Source organism: Lissotriton helveticus, chromosome 1_1 (genome assembly GCF_964261635.1).
Source record: "Lissotriton helveticus chromosome 1_1, aLisHel1.1, whole genome shotgun sequence".
Lineage (NCBI taxonomy): Eukaryota > Metazoa > Chordata > Amphibia > Caudata > Salamandridae > Lissotriton > Lissotriton helveticus.
The window spans coordinates 1,736,168,789-1,736,192,524 of NC_136057.1; the positions used below are offsets into that span (position 1 = coordinate 1,736,168,789).

Genomic DNA, 23,736 nt, shown 5'->3' on the forward strand with positions numbered 1-23,736 from the left:
CTTGGACAGATTTCTCGTATACCACAAGCAGGCGCGGCGCAAATATATGTTTAAAATGTTTGTATAACTCTCCAGTATTACCATCAAGACCAGGGACCTTGGAGCAGTCAGATGAGTCTATGGCCTGTATGATTTCCTCACAGTATAAAGCTTTGTGTAGAAATTAACATTAGGAATTAGAGAGCCAAACTATAGCCACCTCATCAAGGTTCACCGCTTTGGCCATGGTATCCCAAGACAAATTGGTAGTAAAAAGACAGATGTAGTACTGGAGTAGTGAGTCCAGGATACACTTGTTAGAGGTAACATGCATGCCCCTTCTACTCTCAGTGATGTAGGAGTCCCCCCTCGGGGGCGAAGGTAATGGGCTAAAGTACACCAGGGCATTCACACTCACCATACCTGCATGAGCAAGCATGTTTACTGGGGTAGAGGATCTCTCTCTCAGCCGAAGTCTCTATACACAGTCAGTAGAGAAGTACTGGTTCATGGGCAAGGTCTGTCTTTGCTAAATGCAGTTCGAAGATCCAGATCAGTCAGTTCCCCCTCAAGGCGTTTGAACCACCTGCGTATATCCTTGAGCACCCCAGAGTGCTTAGAGATGAAAATACCCCTGATATTGGCCTTGAAAGCCTCCCAAAGGGTGGCCGGGGAGGCCACCATGCCCTCAGTAAGCCTTAAATATTACAGGACTGCAGTACGCAGCTCTGAACAAAACAGTTGGTCCTGAAGCACGAAAGTGGGGAAATGCTACTGTCTGACCCGATCGCCACCGAAAGGAATGCTAAAAAGAACCAAGAGAGTGATTGGATAGGGTAAAAGAGTGAGATGTTGTGTGGAAAGCAACCAAGGGCTAAGTGTGGCAGATATAAGGCAATAGTCAATGCATTACCAAGTGTTGTGTGGGGATAAGTAGTGTCTGAACCCCAGCTTTTCAAGAACCAGGCGCCGAGGAATATGTATGTATCACTAATGTCATGTACAACTCAGAGTGATCTAGGTTTGGTGGTGAGTGTTGACGTGGTGGTGTCAATAGAGAAGTCTCCAGCTATAATAAGGTGGTCAACATCCAGCCATCCAAATTGGGTGGAAAGGGACTGAAAAGACTCAGAGAATTTACATTAGAAGCGTGCACTAGAGTGCCCCCCCTTAGAGTACCAGAGACTAGGACATACCGGGCGGCATCATCTGCAATTGTGGTGATGTGCTTGAACAGTACACTCTTGTAAACAAGAGTACAAATCCCGCTAGAGTAGGAACTGTCTTTGGGAAGGAAACGGTGCGTACCCCAAGGGGATGCTTATGTGTGTACTTTCCCAGGAGGAAGGTGCATCTCTTGAAGAAAAATAATGTGCACAACATGACGGGTAAGATATTGTAAGACCTGTTTGACTTGGCGGCGATCATTATGACCCCTGATATTCCAAGACAGGAGGGTGAGAGGGAGGTAGTTGGACTCAGGAGGATGTGCACGGACCATCAGGTATGACAACTGGAGCTGGAAAAGAAGTATAGAGAGCAGCCACTATGTGTAGAGTGGGACTGAAGAAAACAACAAGGAATATTGTGACCGTTACCAAGAACCCCAAACCAGGCACACCAGGGCCCAGTACCGACCCCTAGAATCCACCCCCCCAAAAACATAAAATAACCATACAATTAGCATAAATCATGTGTACAACTTGGGGGGTGCAACGCCACGACAGACACCCATGCATTATAGGAGTAGTGTATGGATTGGAAGGCGAGATTTACATTGTCGGTTGCGCATCCCTATAAGATTGAAGTGTGATCCGTGGACATCCATACAAAAACCCAGAGTGGCACAATTGATCCCTCTCTTAAAGGTTGTGACGTCTAATGCTCTTCCACAGTGTGCAAGATGCAGTGAAGTGAAACCACTTGCACTTTGAAAACAGCATGGCATGCTGGTCAGAGATATTGGTAAATTACTTTTTAGGGCTGGTGACAGCGCAGATAATGCCACAACCTTATGTGAACATCAGAAAAATAACTTTCAGAACGAGATCTGTCCAGAGTGGAGCGACAGGAAGAGGAGCGTTCAGCAGAATGTTCTTTGCAAAACGCCTGAATGTCAGCTGGGGTGTGAAAGAAATGCAGCTTACCATTGATCTCCATCCTGAGGTGCACCGGGTACAGCATACCATTGCGAGAACCTAGTTTTCGAAGTGTGGACTTGATGCTTGTAAACTTGCAGCATGCCTCTTGGACCACAGCGGTATATTCAGGAAACAAAGAGATGGTAAAGCTCTGCCACTGTAAGGGACCCTGTTCTTGAGCAAGGCGTAGGGCTATGTCGCAGTCCCTGAAGTTCAGTAGGCGGGCAATCAGAGACCACGGGGGGCAGCCACGATTAGGGTGCGGTCTCAGCAAGTGATGAGTCAGTTCCACCCTAAACATTGAGGTAAAGTGTTGCTTGCCAAACAGATCAGTCAACAGTCCTTCAACAAATAGATCGAGGCAGCCAGTATTGGTAGATTCAGGTACCCCCAATATGAGTAGATTATTGCACCTACCCCACGCCTCCAGATCTTCATTCTTCATGGCCACTGATTTGAGCAGTTTTTCCATTCTTTCTAGTCATTTCATGGATTGTGCAATTACATCTTCCAGGTCCAACACTCTCCCCTCGGTAGCCTCCAGTCTATTTTGTGTGGCGGTCTAGACATTCACCAAATGTGTTCAATCTCCTGGCCAGAGTGTCAAATTGGCCATCAATGGCCCTGAAGGCTGCTCTCAATGCGCCCATGATGGCATCTGTGCTGGTTAGCGGGTCTGATCCAGTGCCGCAGGTGGTGCTAACGTCCGAGATCTGTGGAGATGGAGCGGGGTACGTGGACTTTTGCTTCTCAAAATTGAGATGCTTCTGTTTGGGATCATCATAAACCATAGCCTTTAGAGTGAAGTAGGGGGAGGGGGAAGGCCGACCCAGATGAACGAATGGCAAATTGTGCAGAGATAGCCACCAGCAGTACCCACGGTGACCAGCGATGTATGGGAAAGTCATGTAGCTAGCCTTGGGGGGCTAGGGAATGGCAACGGTAGAGATCTCCTGGCAGGGCGGGTGGAGGAAGATCAAAATTCCAGGTATTGGTGTTGGTTCACCCCAGTGAGGCAGCAAAGAGCAGGCCATGGATGGCATAGGTCATGATATATATGGAGATGCACATGGTGGTAGGAGGCCTCTAACCAGAAACATGTCTCATTGCTGCTGGATGAAACGCATGATGGCACTGGTTTGATGAGAGAGCCTCCAGATAGGTAGCCAGCAGTTCAATAAGCACCAATACCAAGTGATAACTAGGGGGCGTTAGGCAGGGTTGATTGTAAGGCCTCAATGTGGGAGACTCCAGGCCCAGGAGCTAGCAAATGAGTTGTGGCGCGATTGATGAAGTTGGACGCAGGTACGCTAAGGACCGGCATTGAAGCCAATGGTCGTATGCCTGGGGTGTGGAGAACAACATCCAGCCAGCAGTGGGCATCCGAGAGGCAGGTCAGAAAGCAAGGGCACCCATAACAAGGGAGAGAACACAGTTGGGCCCCATTCCGAGATCCAGACCACTGCAGAATGTTGAAATGAACCCCAAGATGCAGCATGTTCACTTGTGAACGTCAAAGAACCTGGGGACCAGTAGGTGGCAGTAGCTCCCATCCAGACCCAGGGAGTACTTTGTGCCCCAGCGTACAGAAAATTAGGAGGGGGGAGTGATGGCAAGCGGAGGAGGTGAAGGAGGTAGGCAAGCTAGTCCGTCACGTCTCCAGGCTCGCTCTGGCCCCTATCGCCGCGTGACCTCCATGGAAACTTTCCTCAGGATAAATCACGGGTGATGTCCGCAGTACCTCCTCCACACCTCAACGTTCCCAGATTCTGTCTTCTTAACGCCATCACCCGGGTGAACAGCAGAGTCGCCCACGATAACTCTGTCAGCCGGCCAGTCAAGTATCGGCCACAGGAAAAGAACCCCTCAACACAGCCAGGACTCAATGAGGTGGATGCAAGATGCAGGTGGGCCACTGCCCAGAAAGTGCGAGGGGCAATCGGTTAACAATGCAGAGTTGAAGCAGGGGTTCCGCAGGCACCTCGAATAGCTCCATTCAGTTCAGGAGGTAGAGGGGGTCAGCCTACAGGTCTGAACCCCCCTGGCTCTGCCATCACGGCCGCAAATTGAGAGGAGAGACTGTACAAGGAGGCCTATCTGCACGCCTCTGGAAAAGTCTCCCCTCCCCACAGCTCGGAGTCCACTTCCATCAGGGACAATAAAATGCCCACCTCGTGTGGGGTCAGATGGTGATGGACTGTAGCTGTAATCGCGGTATTTGTGCACTAAATGGCAGCGGCTGCCGGACATTCAGCACCACGTGGCCATTTCGTTCAGCGGCTTGCCCATGCCCTCCATGAGATAGCATATTGAACAAAGAGACTGACTTTACCAATACTTGTTAATATCAAGCTTATCACTGTGAATGTAGCCTGTTTCGAAATTATAGCTATTTCAGGTGTGTCGAAATAGTCTGGTTTGTTTTGGATCAATCAGAGCAAATCAGATGAGATCAGAACAGTTACAAGTCAGAATATTAACAAAAATATCTTCTAGCATAAATATCAAAGCCTTAACATTGTTTTATGAGATATGGCCCCAATTGGTGCAGATGTACTATCATTAACTCCCGTCGGGCATTATATTTGCAAGTAATATTTAGGATGTGATATTTGTGTCCAAATAATATTAGTCCATGATATTCTATTACCATACAAATCAGAAGTCACATCTCCTTCAATTACAGCCTACAAAGTCACTGCCGAACCACACCTCCCCAAACATTGCTATATAACTGTTCCAACAAATGGAAGACGGACATTTCTAATTTATATGCCCTCGTGCAACTCTGCAAGAACTGACGAAATCCAACCACATCGCCCCACGCTGATAGACCACCAGCCACTACCAGCAGCTTCACCCTACAACCTGCTGCATTATTTACAAGGGAAGTAGAACTGGCACACCTGGCTAGACTAGCAGGTGACTGGGGCAGCACGTGGAGTAAAGGCACGTGTTCCACTTCAGTACTACACTCCAGGAAGGAAATGAAAACCCACCGCTTAGAGGAGCACCCCGTATTCCTTGTTCACCCAGCACCTGGGGTCTACTACTAGGCGCCGTCCAATGCTCACTGCAGATATACTGCATCTTTAACTGTTTCCCGCTTCCTTTCAGCATCCTTTCTTGGTGCACAGTAGATTCCTGTTTCCCACCTGGGTTTTCACTATAAAGCTACGAACACAAACATGTATAAATACAAACTGGACATCCATATGGACCCAGCCTGCATTGGTTTGCTTCCTCTTGCCCCAGCTCATACTCCCTGCCTCAGTATATCAACTCTGTGACATTACATATAGCTATAGGTGGCACAGGAAGTTTATTATCGGTGTTTTATTTATTTATGTGTTTATGTATGTATTTATTTATTTATTTTCTCTAGTGGGATGGCACTTAGCCCCCTAAAGGACTTGTCACCTTCTGCTCAGAAAAAACATTGTTTCACTGTGTACCGAGTTGTCATAAAAACCCAGTATGCATTCTTGTCAAAGACAAAGACTCATTTAGAGCCTGCCAGGGCGGCGGAGGGTACATTACTGAGCGGGGCAGGGCAAGGGAGATGAACTGCTATTTTATGGAAGTTCACCCACTCTGCAAAACTATACGTTTCATCCAATGTCTTTGCTTTAGGCAGGGTAGATTATTTGTGACTGGGTGTCTCGCATACGGAGAGTCTAATCATTGGGTTATACTCTTGACACAGTGCAGTGATTGACTTACGATAGGCAACGACTGCGATTTGAGTGGTGAACACATTGCCCCCAGTGCTGAAGGCGTAACACTCTGGCGTCGTGGCCCACTGGTCCATGGTGCTGCTCAAAGTAATCCACCTCCCGGTCCTGTTAATTTGTTTAGTCAGTGATGTCTCCCAGTCCATGCCTGGCACCACGTCGCACGTCGTGGTCGCGGTACAGTTCCAGAAGACGGGTGATCCAAACTCCACAAATTGTAGTTTCGGGCCTGCAATGGTCACCTCACAAAGCTCTTCTTCCGAACCTATAAAACCAGAACAGAAATGAAACAGACGTGAGGTGCCATCAACACATTGGCCTTTTCAATTTGTAGTTCAGATGCAAGAAGGATCCCCATGATAAAGTCAACACCTCTATTACACATGGACAGGAATGCTGCTCCAGACAAGCAACAACACTTGCAAGAATAGTAATAACAATGTTTAAAAATGCTGCTGTCCAAGAGCACTAATGCTGCCACCAATGGGAAAGAGTGTTACTACCTACGGGGAAGATTGCTGTTACCCACCGGCTGAGGTGCTGCTACCCACTGGTCGAGATGCCCCTGTTACCTACCAGCTGGAATGCTTTTACCCATCAGACAGAGTGCTGTTAACTAAGGGCCGAGATGCTGTTTCCCAAAGACTGAGATGGTGTACCCCAAAAACTGTGGGCTGTTATCCAGAGGCCAGCATTCTGGAATACTATTACCACACACCAGTATACTCTTTACCGTGGTCAGTGCAAGGATCTTTGCTGCACTACACCTTCCTCCTAAATACCCGAATGGCATGGGGTAATTTTCACTGCTTTTGCTAGCAATATTAAGCCGCGCCCCGGTGGCGCCCACGTGCAGCTGTTTAGCAGAACCATGTTTGACGAATCAAGGGCTTCAGAGTATGGAGCCTTCTCCAATGCTGGTCACATATGCGGGTCTAAAGAGCTCGGGGGTCGGGGTACTAAGTATATACTACTGGATATGCCCATAACTCAGTTACACACCTACATACAGAACTCAATTAACCTTGGCTCTGAGGGAATTGTAGTCCGACATAAGTGAATACCATAATCAATCACATATATGATTTCTGACAGTACTTAGAGTTTTATCAAGTGCATAATTTGTTGTTGAACTCGGTAAAAATTGATAAGGCCTTGAGTTGGTGTTTTGGCTGGTGTTGAATATAGTAGTTGATATAGTAAAAAAGAGTCAATTGCGAATGTTTGTGCGAAGATACAGTGGGCGAGTAAGCAATGGGACTCCTTTCTGCCAAATGGAGTGCTGTGCTGTTTGGCCCCGGTGGTGCCATTACACCACTAGGACCAGGCCGTACTGTTGACGATATTTGGCCCTATCCATGACTATATTCAGCACAAAACTTGAGAAAGCTCCATCAGAAATTCGTACAGGGGTGAAACACGTGTCAGTTGAAGTACTAATCCTATTTTGGATTTGTGAAACTAGTCCTGAAATGTAGAATGAATAATTCACATGAATTGTTGTACTCGGGTACTTCATAATATAAACATATTGCAACCATAGTGGAATAATTTCACTCTCACGAAGCCCCAATATTTGTACATGTACTTCAGTTAATACAGTTACCATGTAAAATGAAGAAAGCACATCAACTGTTATAATCCTGACATGAGTACCGACACAAATTTGCAGATTCAAAGGTTAGTCAGGATGTTAATGTAGCTAGACAATATTTTAACAATTGAAACAAAATTTAGACATAAATTAATATAGACAGATATTCTTTATTTTCACTTTTTTCACTTGCTTCTAACTTGAGTACACATGTTCCTTTTAAACATGTAGAGTTGTCTCATGTATCCACTTGGCCAGATTTAAGCTCCATGCGATTATATTAATTTATGTCTAAATTGTTAAAATGTTGTGTCGCTACCTTAACATCCTGACTAACCTTTGTATCTGCAAATTTGCAAGGCGACCGGGGTGGAAAAGCAGCCTAATACTAATACTAATACGAATATGGTGGGGGGGGACGAGTGTGGATGTCGGGCGGATTGCCCCCTCCAGGCTGGCGGAGGCAATCCGCCCGACATCATAATGGGCCCCTATGTCTCTCTATATTGTCTGGATTTACATCCTTGTTTTCTTCAATTTACATGGTAACAGTATTAAATGGAGTATATGTACAAATATTCGAACTTCGTGATAGTGAAATTATTCCATTATGGTTGCAATATGTTTATATTATGAAGTACCCAAGTACAACAATTCATGTGAATTATTCATTCTACATTTCAGGATGTGCACCAACATTCAGCTACATACATAATGTTGTTATATTATGATTAGAAATAATATAATCGGAGTATATAATTTTTTTTTTTTTTAGTTTTAAGTTCGGAGTATATAATTTTGAACAATCATGTTTCTTGATAATGTTTTTTTATTGGTGTTTTATTCAGCAATAACAAACATTTCCAAATTATATTTCCAGCACAAGTACATACGTGGAGGCACGACAATACAGCGAATGGTAAGAGAAGATGGGCATATTACATAGGCAAAATGTATTCTTATTAGCATCGGTCTCTGAATCAGTTTTTCGTAGGCCACTAGAATGGTCAGCAAAAGGCCCGTTCCCAGCATGGTTTGTATCGATCAGGTAAATTATTGCCACAACCTGAAGAGAGAATGAGCATAAAATCCATAGGGCACAATTTGGTTACACATTTGGTTATCACACTATTCAATCCCCAGAGTATTAGCGTTTATATTACATGTGCTGGTATAGGTACTTTATGTGGGTGCTGAAGCTGTGTTAGCATGTACCGGTAGTGGGTGCTCCAACAGGTACATAGTGAGTGGGGCCCATATATCTTGCGGCCTGGAGGGCGCGGGAATCAATTCAACATATGTATTCAACTGTACTTGCCACAGGATCAGATCCCCTAGCCAGTCCTTAAATTTGGGAGCCCAACCCCTGCCCCATCTGCAGGCCGCCCTACGTCTGGATAATAAAATGCTAAAATCAACGAACTTGCGTTGGGCAGTTGGGATCAACTCTGTGTATCCCAGCATAGCTAGCACAGGGGACATCTGTAATTCCAGCAGGGTCATATGCGTCAGGGCTTCAAATATCTGCTGCCAGGACTCATATACTACCCCACAGGACCATGCCAAATGAAGGCAATCTGCATCGTCTGTGATACACCTATCACATCTTGCTTGGTCTCGTAGGCCGTAGCGGTGCAGTCTGGCATGAGTATAATATGTTTAATGAAGGTATTTATAGTGTGTGATGCGGAGTCGGCTGTTTGAAGAGATTCGCCCTGTCTGCTTGCAGCAGTAATCCCATTGCTGGTCCGTGATATCGCATCCTAGTTCCATGCACCATTTAGCACGAGCCGGGCAGGGCTTATATTCAATGTCTGTGTATAAGCAATGGTATAGAGTCGACACTAGATGGGAGGTACCATGGGCGCGCAGCACATTATGTAGTGGTGCCATTGTAGGAGGTTCTCCGGGGTATGACGGAGTGTGTTCTCGAATACCCGCTCTCAGCCGGACATACAGAAATATATTCATAGAGGAGGATTGTGCTTTTGGAAAAAGTTGTGTCATGTTCTTAAAGGAACCATTATGATAAAGGTCGCCCCAGCTATGAATCTGGAATTTGGATTTGGCCTTGGAGAAAATTCCTTCGGATAACAGTGGCATCTGTGGGTGATATGTAAGGGGGAGTGCAGCAGAATATAGCATTGGTACCTTAAGTATTTGGAAGAGGCGATTATTCCGTCCAGCGGGATTGGATGTGCCAACCAATGCTCTGTTGCAACCTGAGGTGTGTATCTGGGGGCATGGAACCAATACTGTGCAAAGTGTGCTTGTGCCCACAGATAATACAACTCGAAATTTGGCACGTCAAATCCCCCTTGTGAATATGGCCGAGTGAGGATCTCCCACTATAGCCGTGGTTGCTTGCCCCCCCAGACCAGTCGTATGATCTCTGTTCTAAGCATGCCAAAGGAGGGTCGCCCAGGGTATAGGGGAATGTATAAAAAAAATATAGAAATTTGGAAAGTATAATCATTTTGATATGCGAGATGCGTCCCGCCATTGTGAGGGGCAACGCTATCCACCTAGTAATACAATTGGTGACCTATTCTAATGCACATCCATAATTACTACGCATGAGCTCTGCACGATCATTGGTAACCTGCACCCCTAAATATTTTGCCTGTTCAGCACACCAGACTATAGGGTAGTCGGTAGCAAAAGGCTTCGCCGCTACAGTAAGTGGAAATAATAGCGATTTAGCCCAATTTATGGTGATACCAGACAGTCCACCGAATCGTATAAATTCGCACAGCAATGGGTTGAGGTTATGGATTGGGTCTTTTACATATAAAGTGATGTCGTCTGCATATAAAGAGACTAAGATGGGGTGCAGAAAACACTGGAGGGCTTTTTCCGAATGATGTTGCCAGAGCCTTACAGCAAGTGGCTCGATTACAAGAGCAAATAAGACAGAGGGCATCCTTGACGAGTGCCTCTCGTGAGACTAATGGAGGCGGAAATGTGTCCATTTATGCGCACCCTGGCCACGGGGGAGGTATATAGTAGCTGGATCAATGATAAAAACCCGATCGGGAATCCCATGCACTGCAGTACGGTGAACAGGTAGTCCCACTCCGCCGAGTCAAAAGCTTTCGTGGCGTCTAATAAGGCCGCCAGGATTGTCAGTTGCAGGTCAACATTGTGCATAATTGAAAACAATATACGCAAATTGTGAGATGTTGCTCTACCCGGTATAAAACCCGCTTGATCCGGTAAAACCAATTTCTCCATTAATAGACTGAGTCTATTCGCCAAAAGCTTAGCCAGTATCTTCACATCGGTATTAATTAGGGAGAGTGGTCTATACGAATCACAACAATCTGTAGGTTTATCAGGTTTTAACGGGGAGATAATAAGAGCTTCTCTCATAGAGGCTTGTAAAAGATGAGTCTCTAGTGATTCCTCATAGACTTCCCTTAATATGGGAATCAGCTGTTCAATGTAGGCTTTGTAATAGTCTACTGGTAGCCCGTCAGACCCCGGGGCCTTACCGGATTTCATTTGCATAATCGCTTCTTTAAACTCATCTACCTCGAAGGGTGCAGGTAGAAACTCTTGTTGCGTGTCTCCCAGCCAAACCAAGGTGATGTAATTTAGACAGGGGCCAAAGTCCAGGGGGGGCAGTGCGTTTGGAGGTATACAGTGTTTCATAGTATGAGGTGAATGTGTTGAGAATATCGCGACCGTCCTTATGGCGCGTTCCAGCCGCATCCAGTATCTCCAATATGTAATTAGAAAATGTTGGCTTTTGTATGCGCATGCAGTGAAATGTTTCCCCCGAAACCGGGTCTCTCGCTCTGCAGTGTCTATATATTCGGTGAGTTTATTCCGAAGGTCCGCCCTCTGTGCACCCGTTGGGTCTTGCCACATATCTGTTTCCAACTTCTTGAGTTTTCCCTCCAGTTTACGTAAATTACGCCTTTTGTATCTCAGCACCCCAAAGCTCTTTGCCATTCAGAAACCGTGGATTGTCACTTTAAAAGCTTCCCAAAGAGTACCCACACAAGACACCGACTCCTTATTGCGGCGAAAGAATTCTGAGATCTCTTCTCCCAATTCGGCCTTAAATATTGTATATAAGAGTGCCTCGGGTACCAGTCACCAACTTAACGGGGGCCATAATGCAGGGGAGAGTTATCTGCAAGAACACGGGCAAGTGGTCCGAAAATGTTCTAGCCATATGCATCACGGATGTTATCCAAGGGGCTACCCCTCTGGTAACTAACTAATAGTCTAGACGGGACCAGGCAGCTCGGGCAGTGGTGTGATACGTGCCTTCCCTCCTCCCAGGGTGCCAGTGTCGCCATGTATCAACTAATCCATGGTCCTGGAGCAACTGGGTAAGGGCCTCCTGCATCCGCGTGTAATAGTGTGATTGGGGATGAGAACGATCCAGCGCAGGGCACAATGTTGCATTAAAATCCCCTCCCCATATGATATGTGTAGAGCCAACTTTTAGAATCTGTCTGAAAAGGCAGATGTAGTAGTCAGCGTCATCACTGTTAGGACCATAGCAACATACCAATGTGAGGGACTGCATACCCAGAGTGCCCCATCTACCCGCGGAATCGCTCAGTTAGCCTCCCAAGACAAAAGAGGTGCCTTTTTTAATTAATAGTAACGTGCCTCTCGAGTATGAAGAGTACGAGGAGAATATCTTTATCGACGCCCATCTAGTTACAAATCTGGACTTACCATGAGTGGTAGTGTGTGTTTCCTGAAGTGCGGATATATGTATTTGATGTTGGTATATGTAGAATAAAAGCTGTCTACATTTGTGGGATCTCCCAGGCCTCTGACATTCCATGTGAGTAGATTTATCTTCAGGGATACATGTCGGAAAAGAAGAGTGTATGATGCCATATGCGAGGACCGTACTATAAGCCGTGCCTTGTGTACTGATGTATCCAATTAGTGCTGTATCATTTTGAAACAGTGGAAGTATTACAACTGAAACTTCACCCACCCCCACACACCACGGCACCCCAATCATGCCGGGAATCACCCTGCCATCTAAACCCCAGTTTAACTGCGGGGACTACTAGAATACCGCGGCTTCCCACGTGATTGCCAGTCCGTGCTGTATCGGACCCCAGTTGGCGGGTGACACATGGGGATAACATTTTGGAGAAAATAAACTACATGCAGTTGAAGGGAAAGCAGCATCCGCCACTGAACGGATCCTCAACAGATTAGCAGCGGTGAGTGCGGTGGGGGCACGGCTTGGCCCCCCTAGGTGTGAATTGCCCTGTGAGACTCTGCCGGGCAGGGAGTGCAGCGCGGTGAGGAGCAGGCGCGTCTTCCTCCCCCCAGGCCTAACGAACAGTGTGCGGTCCCGGGCTGGGTGCCAGTTTGGATTTGTAGTGGCTGATTGGGGTCTGTGGCCCGTGCAAGCGCCTGCCTTGCAGCAAGCATTACCAGTAACGGTGCCGGAGGTGTGATTTACTAGATTGCCGCCATTACCGTGAGCACTCTTAACTCCCTCAGGCGCGAACGGCCCAACCCCTGCTGAACTCTGGATCCCCGCAGGGGATTGACGACCTGCTGGCATCAGCTTGCATTAAGGCATCACTTCCAGCGTTGCACCTACATCTTATTACACGCCATCACTGAAGCGGTGTGGAGCTGCTTGCTGAGTCCGCCTACCTCAGGATAATGCAATAAACACAGCGCCCACTGTACAAGTACTCCTTTGGGTTTGTGGCACTGGACACCCCTCTCCCTACTTCATACTGGATCCACATGAGGGACTAATGGCCTGTCTACATAGGCTTACATCAAGACGCCATTTCCGGGGCCGCATTTACACCCTCTGCTAAGCCTCCATTGAATTAGCGCGGAGCTGCTTGCTCAGTTCACGCGTCTCAGGATAAAGAAAAACACGCAACGCCTACTGAACATTTACTCTTTCAGAACTGTGACGCTGGACGACTCTCCTCCGTATGGGCATTGATTGGTGAGGAGCTGCACGCCATACCTCACTTGCCTTTCGGGAGAGCCTTCTGGGACAGGGTGTGAGATCCGGAGAACCACGATTATTGGTAGGGTGAAAACGCATAGCCACAACTACGGCGATACAACTAATCGCTTCCCTCCTGCAGTCATTGACTCTGCAGTGAGAGAGTTACATTGATGCCTGCCTGGGACAAAATACGCGGTTACATCGCCAGCCATGGGCAAACAAGACGGTAGACAGCCGAAGCTGGTCTTTGACGCCAAGAGGGTAGCCACATGCTCGAACTCTGATGACTCAACTCCAGTTTTGGGAGATTTGGTGCAGACTCAGCGCAGGGAGACGATGTCAAGTCGCTGCTTCTAGCTCTACAACACGGTATGACGGACTTGTCAGGGAAAATGGACACCATGAATACGCGCCTTGATTTCCTCATCCAGAAGGTCGATAAACACGACGGACAGTTGGGAGAAGCAGAGCGACGCATATCAGACAATGAGGACCCTACCTTGCAGCTGCAGAATCAAGTCACTCAAATGGACAAACTACTTAAAGTCATTGCTGCAAAAAATGAGGACCTGGAGGCCAGCAGCTGCTGCAATAATATCAGAATCATGGGCATTCCAGAAATCACTAATATGGGCCGCATGGAGGAGTACTTAGAGAGGCTGTTACGGGGCGCCAGTGATGACAATCCCTTCTCCTCCCAGTTCATAGTGGAACGGGCGCACCATTCCCTAGGTCCCAGACCACCCCCTGGAGGGCCCCCACGACCAATCGTGGCGCGTCTCCTAAATTATCGCGACCATGATGCCGCTCTGAAGCTGGCCAGAGAAAACAAGTATCTGCAATATGACGGAGGGGAGTTTAATATCTTTCCAGACTTTACTGTGGCGGTGCAGGAGGTCTGTCGCAAATTTTTGGGTGTTAAGCAAAAACTCCGGAAATCGCATATCGAATATGCCCTACTATACCCGGCACGCTTGCGGGTCACTCAACATCTTTACTAACCCGCATCAGGTGGAGGAGTTCCTTAAATCGATCCAGTGTCGCTATCCAGGAAATACATCAGAAGATCGAGTCTCCAGATCGCCCTCTCCGCAAACAGATTGATACCCTTCCCTCTGCGGGTAGGAATGTAGCACTGTGTAGCCATTTTTGTTTTTTCCACGGTTCCGCCTCTCCTGATGGGTCTCGCCACTCAGAGCCCCCCCTCCCTCTGAGTTTGGAACCCGCAGGCGATGGTGTAAAAGACCAGAAACGACAGATGGACTGATGGTGACCGACTCCAGATAAGTGACTTTATTGATGCCCGGTTATTGTTTTTATCCTCCGCTGTCACCACTATTTGTACTTTTTTTTTCTGTTTCCCTTGACATGGCAGGAGGTAACAATCCACGATGAGCCGGGTGACCCCCCCTCTCCTCCTCCCCTGGCTGGCCTTTTTTTCCCACTCAAGCCACCACATACACCAGACCTTTGGTGGAGAGAGGAGGGGTTGATTCGGTGTTGCCCTGGCGACCCCCCATATAGGAAATCCCCCTTACCACTTGTTGGTTTTGTATGCTTTAATCTTCTGTAATGCCTACATACTGTTAAGCCGGACGGAGCTCCAGTCAGGTTACAGTGACACTCCTCTGTCGACTTCACCAGGCTCCTCCTCCCGCAACAGGCCTCAGTTACGGGCTAAATTCGCACCGGATTGAGCGATGAGTGCTCACTACCGGTTCCCGGCAATCATAACATGATGACACAGCAAGGGTAGAGGATAAATATAATATAATCGAACCAAGTAGCCCGAGCCTCACAGACGTGCAGTCATATTGGTTGTGCGCCACCTAGCGCTCCCTCTTGGAAATGTTTGTCATTAAGAATTGCACTGCTTTAAGATGGCCAACGCAGAAACACTGTGTTGCCAGATATGTGATTCTTGTCCTTTTTCTGTGATTACATGAGACTATGTATTGGAACACTTCCTGTTTACTCCTTGTGTGACCAACACAGCGAGTTTGCCGAAATGTGTTACCTGGTGTAATAAACTTCACTTTGGCACTTCCTGAGAGTGCGGTACTGAACCTCAGGGCCAAGGATCCTGGGAGAGGGGGTGTGTGTGTGTGTGTGTGTGTGTGTGTCACTGTGTCACTGTCACTGTTCGAAGTAAGTCTCCCTTATGGTGACCTCTGCACAGAAGCCCAGCTTCAACGCACAACCCTTGGTGTCCATGCTGGATTTTGATGAGACACATGCCAAAATGTGCAGTGTCAAGGATTATCCAGAATCCTGACCGTCGCTCCAAATTGCTGTGATGAGAAAACATGTCATCCTGGCACTCTTCCTTGGAGGTCCCCTGCATCATGGAGGGATGGCTGGGCCAAACAAACCACATGAAAGACAATAAACCCACCTAAGATCTATAAAATGATCATTGTGTCAATTTATGCAGCACACATCACTCAATGAGATGTTGTGTGTCCCTTAAATATTAGGTATCATTAACCCATATCAATTGCACATGTGAATATAGAGTGTGCTTAGAATCACAGACATGAAGCATGATGTTTTATTTATTTATTTTTTTTTTTCAAAACCTTTATTGGAGTAAGCATAGAAAAGTACAAGAATGGGCCTACAACCTCACGGGCTGGCCGCTAATAACAAGGCAAAATGCATGTAAGAAAATATACACCCGTGGATAGGTACAGCTCAAGGACAGAGCGTTACTCTATAGACATAACAGAACAATTCGTATTTTTATTTTTACAAAAAGAAAACATAAACACTAAAGGCGAATGGACGATAATTAAGGTCAGCCCAAAGAGCGGAGGGGACGGTTCCACGATCAGGAGAACACACCCAGAGCCCGGAGGCTCCAATCAAGTCGGGGAGGGGGGGGAGGGGAGCAGCGGGGAGAACCGGAAGTATAAAAAACCTTACGGAAAGGTTCCGGGAACTCTAGTCTAGGGAGAAAGGACAATCTCAGCAGTGTTTTCAAGGGGAGGGGTGCAAATACCCCCACGATAATCATTCCACTGGCCCCAAACCTTCGTCCACGCCCTGGGTCTGCCCCTGGCCACATAAACCGTCTTTTCACGAAACATGGACCAGTCCATATTATCCTCCCACCTCAAGACCTCAGGGGGCCTGGAAGCGCCCCAGAGTTGCGCGACATCCCGCTTCGCAATCATGTAACCAAGGGTAGCCCATCTGGTCTGGGCCACAGAGTATTCAGTGGGTTCCCATACATTCAACAGACATCTGCGAGGCTCCGGTCGCAGGGCCACCTCCGTAACAGCAGTCATCACCTCAAGCACAGCAGTCCAATAAGCAGCTATAACCGGGCACTCCCAAAGGATATGCAAAAAAGTCGCACTCAAGCCACATCCACGCTTGCATAGCCCATCCGAAGAAAAGCCCATCGTAACCAGACGCGGACCAGTGACATAGACTCGATGAAGAATCTTAAGCTGAACCAAACGGAGACGGGCAGGAATGGCCACCTCCTTGGGAGAAGAGAGCGCCGATTGCCAATCCTCGTCGTCCAGTTCCAACCCATCGCGAACCCAAGCCTCCCGAAGTCAGATCAGTAAGTCCACCCGATTATTAATCAACTTCTTGTAAATCAGAGAAATAGTACTATCGGGAAGATGCCCATCAAGGATACGGTCCTCGAGGGGGGAAGAGTCAGGCAAAGCCTCATCAGGAACCAAGACTGAGACGAGGGCATGTCGGACCTGCAGGTAGCGAAAAAATTCCTTACCACTCAAACCATATTCCGCCTGGAGGGCCTGGAACGACTTCACACAACCATTCGAGTACACGTCACCCACCCTACAGATCCCAATCACATCCCAGCGGTCGAAACCCTTGGTAGACCAGAGTCCACCCAAACGTTCGGATGCATAAAGCGGTGTCGCTAACGTCAATCGATCCTCCCACCCCAAACTCACACTCGCAGCCCGCCACACCGTTACTGCAATCCTGGACGGGCCCACAAGATGGCGCCCGGCCGATCGGGAATAAAGCGCTCTAGTAAAGTCCCCACCTGGAAGCTGGAGTCTGTCCATCTCGAATGCAGGATTACGACCCGGGGAAAACATCACATGATTAATGGCAGACAACTGGGAAGCCCAATAATATCGCTTGATATCGGGGAGCGCCATGCCCCCGTCATACCAGGGGATGGTGAGCTTTGCGAGTGCGATACGGGGTCGCCCATCCCATATCAACTGCCGTTGAAGACTCTCAATCTCTTGGAAATAGGTCTTAGGGATAGCGTCATAAGAGTTGTGAAGCGCGTAAAGGAATCGCGGCAAGGACATCATTTTAAACAGGGCCGCCCTGCCCAGCGGTGATAAAGGAAGCTTGCGCCAACGGGCCACATCCAGTCGCAGTCTAAGCAACGGTGGGAGGAGATTATGCTCAAAGCGGAGCGTCAGGTCCAACGTAATAAAAATCCCTAAGTACTTGAAGCCCGAATGGACCACTTGAATGGGAAGTCTACTCGGCAAGGGGGGCAAAACCCCCGAAAGAACATATACACAGGACTTGGCCCAATTAATAACGAGGCCCGAGTTGGCCCCAAAAGAAGCAAGAACATCAAACAGAACAGACAGAGATTTACGCGGGGAGGTGAGGTATAAAAGGATATCGTCCGCGTAAAGCGAAACGCGGTCCTCAAAGTCCGGAGACCAGCGAATCCCCTTGAGAGACGGTTCCCACCGGAGCCAGGCAGCCAACGGTTCCAAGGCGAGAGCAAACAGTAATGGAGACAAGGGGCATCCCTGACGGGTACCCCTGCCGAGGGTGAAAGGAGCCGAGACCCTACCATTCACCACCACTTGCGCCAGAGGTGCCGCGTACAGCAACTTGACCCAACCAATAAAATCAGGCCCAAAACCAAATTTCTCAAGAGCCGCCCAAAGATAGGGCCACTCCACCGTGTCGAAGGCCATGGATGCATCCAACGATGCCAAAATGGCCGGCTCCGTCAGAAGCCCCGCCCTCGCGATCGCGCCATGAAGACGACGTAGGTTCAGAGCCGTGTTGCGATGTGGGATAAATCCAGATTGATCCGGATGGACCAAGTCACTAATGACCGTCAAGAGACGGGTGGCCAGGAGTTTCGCCAACACCTTGGGTTCAACATTTAGTAGGGATATGGGTCTATAGGAGGAACAAAGATCACGTGGTTTGCCCTCCTTGGGGATGACAACTATCGTGGCTAGTCTCTGATCATAAGGGAGAATACCCCGTTCCCGGGACTCCAGAAACATGGCGCGGAGATACGGAGCAAGCCTATCCGGACGCAATTTGTACAATTCGATTGGCAACCCGTTCGGGCCCAATGCTTTGCCAGAACGGAGGGAACGGATGGCAGTAGCTATCTCATCAACCGTAAAGGGGGAGTCCAACGCCACACGGTCCGAATCAGAAACAATGGGCAGGGCTATATCACGCAACAGAAGGCGAGAGTCAACCACATCCCTCACAGACACAGGGGTATACACCACACGGAAGTACTCGGCAAACCGGTCAACTACCCCAATCGGGTCCGTTACACTCACACCACAGGCAGACTGAATCACGGGTACCACACGATTAGCTCTCTCCTTCTTATCCAGCCACGCCAGCAATTTACCCGCTTTATCACCCACATCATACAAACGTCCCTGTTGCTCCCGAAACATCACTTTGGCGGCATCCGTGACCAAGGACTTATAATCAAATTGTTTCAGACCCAGGGCATGGAGCTTCTCAGGCGTGACACCAGATTCCAAGCCCTCCTCCAGTACAGAAATTTCCCCCTCAAGATCAACCACTTCTCTATTCCTCGCTCTCTTAGCCTCAGCAATAAGGGAGAGGGCCTGCCCACGAATCACAGTCTTAAAGGCCTCCCACAGGGACACAGCAGATGAAACCGACCCCTCGTTATCCAGAAAATACGAGTCGAGGGACTTAAGTAAAAGGGTGCGGGTCTCAGGGGAGGTAAGATACCACGGATTAATGGGAGCCACCCTGCCCGCTGCTTCCACCCCAACCTCAAAACGAAGCCAGAGCGGAGAGTGGTCAGAGATACCCCTGGGCAAGTGCACAATCTCACGCACAGCCGGGGACTGAGCCGCAGGCATCAGGAAATAATCCAGCCGAGACAAACTCCCATGGGCCCCGGAGTGAAAGGTGTACTGCAGCTGCGTAGGATGCAAAAGCCTCCAGCAGTCCACTAGGCCGAAGGTATCCAAAAAGCCACCCAACCACTGCTGAGCCGCCGGGGTATCCCTAGGAGGGTGGCGATCATGAATGCCAGAGACTACCGAATTGAAGTCACCAGCCAGAAAGAGAGTACTATCAGGAAGGTCCAACAAGACACGGCCCAAATCTGAAAAGGTGGAAGTCTGCAAGCCGGGGGGCACATAAACAGTTAACAAGGAAAGGGTACGGCCTTCATACCGACCCACAAGGACAGCATACCGCCCCCGGTCATCCTGTATAACATCATCAATAGCCAGGGGGAGGGAAGCCCGAATGAGGATACCCACACCCCTGGAACCCGAGGTGAACCCCGAATGTGCTACGAGGCGATAGCCCCACCTGTTCATTGCATGACAGACATTGCCTATCAAATGAGTCTCCTGCAGGAAAACAACGTCAGGAGATAAACGTCGTATACATTTCAACACCACACTGCGTTTGATACGATCACCCAGACCATTAACGTTCCACGAAACAAATCTCAACCCGCTACCCCCATCCCACCCGACAAAGCCCAAACCCCCCATCAATGAGCACGACCACAAAAAGCAATTCAAATACAGAATAAAGTCGCCTTGAACACAGAACGTACAAACAATGAACTTCCCAACCACCCACCCCCCAAATAACAGGAAAACACCCCCCACCCTGCACCCCTGCAAAAAGCTAAAAAGCCACCCCAACCTGCAGTGTGCCTGTCGCCCAAGAACCCCTATTCTACACGAAGACCCCGGAGGAGGAAAGGCTCCGGCCCACCCGCCCCCCGATCAATAAATAACGAGAATAAGACCATACATCAAAACACATATGAGGTAGAGGAACATAGGCTTACATCCCTGGAAAAGTCACACAAAACAAGGCATCAGTCAAAAACGAAACGTTTAGCTCTCAACACCACCTTCAGCACCGCCCGGGTGGGCTTCGGACTCAGTCTCAGGAGGTCGATTAGGCAGGGAGTCCAGCCAGTCATTCACAGCCTCTGGCCGATCAAAAAAGAAAGTTCGATCATCATGCACCACCCGCAGCCTGGTCGGAAAGAGCATTGCGTAACGCATCCCCAAGTCCCTAAGACGTTTCTTGACACCACGAAATCCCATCCGCTGCTTCTGGACCTGTTGGGAAAAGTCCGGATAAAAGTTCACCGTGGCATTTTCAAAGGCTACTGGGCCCTTCGCCCGCGAGGCCTGCAGGATAGCGTCCCGATCTCTGTAGTGGAAAAGCTTGGCAACAATAGGTCTCGGCGGGGCGCCAGGCTTGCCCTGGCCCCCCGGAACACGATGTGCGCGCTCCACTGCGAAAAATTTACTAAGGCCAGACGGTGAAAGGTGATTCTGGATAAGATCTTCAACCAGGAGATCAACCGAGTGGGGTTCTGGATTCTCCGGCACACCAACCACGCGAACATTACAGCGACGCGCCCTGTTCTCAAAATCCTCCAAGCGCCGGGTCATGAAATCGTTCACCCTGCGGAGATTGCCAATCTCCGTCTGAATATCAGAGACGTCCGTCGTGAGGCTGGAAGATTTGATATCCAACGATTTCACCTTTTCGTTCGTCTTGGAGAGAGATCGGCTCGAATCAAATTGACCTCAATCGCCACAGTGTCCAGTTTGTGGGCCAAAGTTTCATACTGGTGGCCTATGGATTCCCTCATGCCAGAAATGGCGCCCATGATGTCTTGCAAGGAGGGCTCCGGCGACGCATCTAGTACTTGGTCCGACGCAGTGGGACCGGGCAGGGCAGCTCCGGGGGACCCCTTAGAGTGGGTATAACGATCCATGACATTAGATTGAACCGGACCCCCGCGCAGAGGTGCCTTCGTCTTGCGCGTCTCTCGGTCCCCTCTGCCCGCCATTTTGAAGATGCGTCACAAGCTATGTCACCAGGGTCGACAGGCCGAGCACCAGAAACGGAGGCCCCTGGACCAAAGGACTACAAGAGAAGTAGCACCAGGATAGATGCAGCCCACTCCAGAAACAGTGCAGCCAAGGGCCAAACAACCTACGTGGAGAGCGGCCGCAGCTCTGGCCCAGCCCTCTCACCAATGTCCCAGTCCGAGGCAGAAACGAAACCGAAACTTAAGAGGGGGTCTCACACGTCCAATCCCCCTGCCGTTGTTGTTCAACTCCAAGACGGCCACCGAACCTCACCCAGTCCCGGGCGCACTTCGAGGGCGGAGCCCAAAAGTTCAAGTGAACATAATTCAGACACCCAATGTCCAAATTTGTTTATGAAAAGTCCAGGTAGATCAGCCCAACGTCCTCTATATGAATCCTCGCAAAAATCAGGATTAAATCAGGATATTAAGCCGGGAGCGGCGGGGGTCCGGGGAGCGCTGTGCTCACGCGGCCATCTCGGATGCCCGCCAAGCTCCTCCTTGATGTTTTATTTTCATTTGTGACAACTTGAAAGGGATGTATGACGTTACAACGCACTCTTTTACAACGCATACCTTTACAACGCATTTTTTACACCGCAACATCCATTACAACGCAAAACATTACAACGCATACCATTACAACGAATTCTTAGAAACTACCTTTACAACGCATTCCACTACAACGCATACTACATTTACAACGCATACCATTACAACGCATTTCATTACATTGCATATAAGGTAAGTGTTGGATAGTGTAGGGGTTAAAATTACTATTCTAACTACAGGGGGTGCAACAGTAGGGAAAGTGTTGGATAGTGTAGGGGTTAAAATTACTATTCTAACTCCAGGGGGTGCAACAGTAGGGTAAGTATTGGATGGTAAGTTTTGCGTTGTAATGGTATGCGTTGTAATGACTGCGTTGTAATGGTATGCGTTGTAGTAGTGTGCGTTGTAGTGTCATGCGTTGTAATGACTGCGTTGTAGATGCATGCGTTGTAATGGATGTTGCGTTGTAAAAGTTTTGTTGTAATGGTACTGCGTTGTAAAAGTTGCGTTGTAAACGGTGTATACCACTTAAAAGTGGCCCAGCGGCAGACTTCATTAGTGTGGGGCTGCGCTGGGCAGAGCAAAAGCCTAGCACATGGCGTAGGCAACAAATAACTGAGGTTCACACTTGTTTCTGAATTTATACCCTTGGGCTGCGCCCAGCTCAAAGGGTTGCGTGTATAATTTCCTGGGCCAGGGGTCTTCCGTAGGGGTCGTGTGGCTCACTACATACTCACCAACTTTAGTCCATTTCAGAAACTCTTTTTATAGGCCACAAGGTGCTTACAAAGTCTCAGAGCCTTTGGCTAGGCTGAGTATTTTGGCCTTAGGTTGTATTGCTGGCTTCTGATGGGGTTGGCGAGTTCTGTGGGCTCTGCCAGATCTATTTCCACACCTGCTTCTGCCAGGGATTGCCATTTGGGGACTTACAACCCTGTGGTGTGCCTCCTTAGCTGTACACCCTGGGGGCACCTGTCGCCGGTAACTAGAGTACCAATCCAGCCTCATCTTCTTCACCATGGTTCCTACCACCGTTGTCACAGTCCATGTTCCTTGCATGTCGGGATGTATGGAACTTCCCCCCTGGCCAGCGATTGCATATGAGGCTGATCTCCGGGGTTTAAGTGACGGCTGTGTGCTTGTCCTTCGCGGCTCACACTTTCATTATTCTGTCTTCTCCACCTTTGCATGCTTTCTATGGTGGTGCCCACCATGGGTGGGTTGGAATTGTGTCTCACCTGTTCCTTCTTAGCATTAGTATTCATGGTGAGCACCTTGTTGTGCAGTGTTGGGTTCCTTGGTACTCCCTGAGAAGCACATGGAGGCTAACTTCTGGGTCTGACTCTTCTTGTACTGCAATTCGTAGTGTTTTGTTTAGGGTGCACATGAAGGGCTTGACATCGCCATTGGGCTGCAGCCACTGAGGAGTGATTCACCGGTGTCGTATGCCCAAGTGTTTCAGGAAGTTGTGGAATTCTGGCTCTTGGAAATATGGGCTTTAACTGTTCTGATCTCCTCCGGGATGTCAAATTGAATTGTCAAAGAGTGTGAGCACTTCTAGTGCTGGGCCAACCTTGGAGAGTGCCTTTGACTCTGTCAGTTCTACTATGGGGTATCTTGAGTGGCAGCCCATTATTACCACCGTGGTGTGTCCA

At 48.6% G+C, this 23,736-nt stretch overlaps 1 protein-coding gene across 2 annotated transcripts in view; it reads right to left on the minus strand.

Moving 5' to 3' along the window:
- The window catches only part of LOC144833910 (intercellular adhesion molecule 1-like), a 253,982-nt gene that overhangs the window by 112,639 nt on the left and 117,607 nt on the right, over window positions 1-23,736 (minus strand). The window contains exon 3 of one of the 2 annotated variants that reach the window (XM_078689199.1): window positions 5,844-6,119. The exons of the other annotated variant lie outside the window; for it this stretch is intronic. Within the exon in view, the coding sequence (XP_078545325.1) occupies window positions 5,844-6,119 (276 nt within the window). The remainder of the gene's footprint in view (window positions 1-5,843; window positions 6,120-23,736) is intronic. 2 annotated transcript variants of the gene reach the window in all.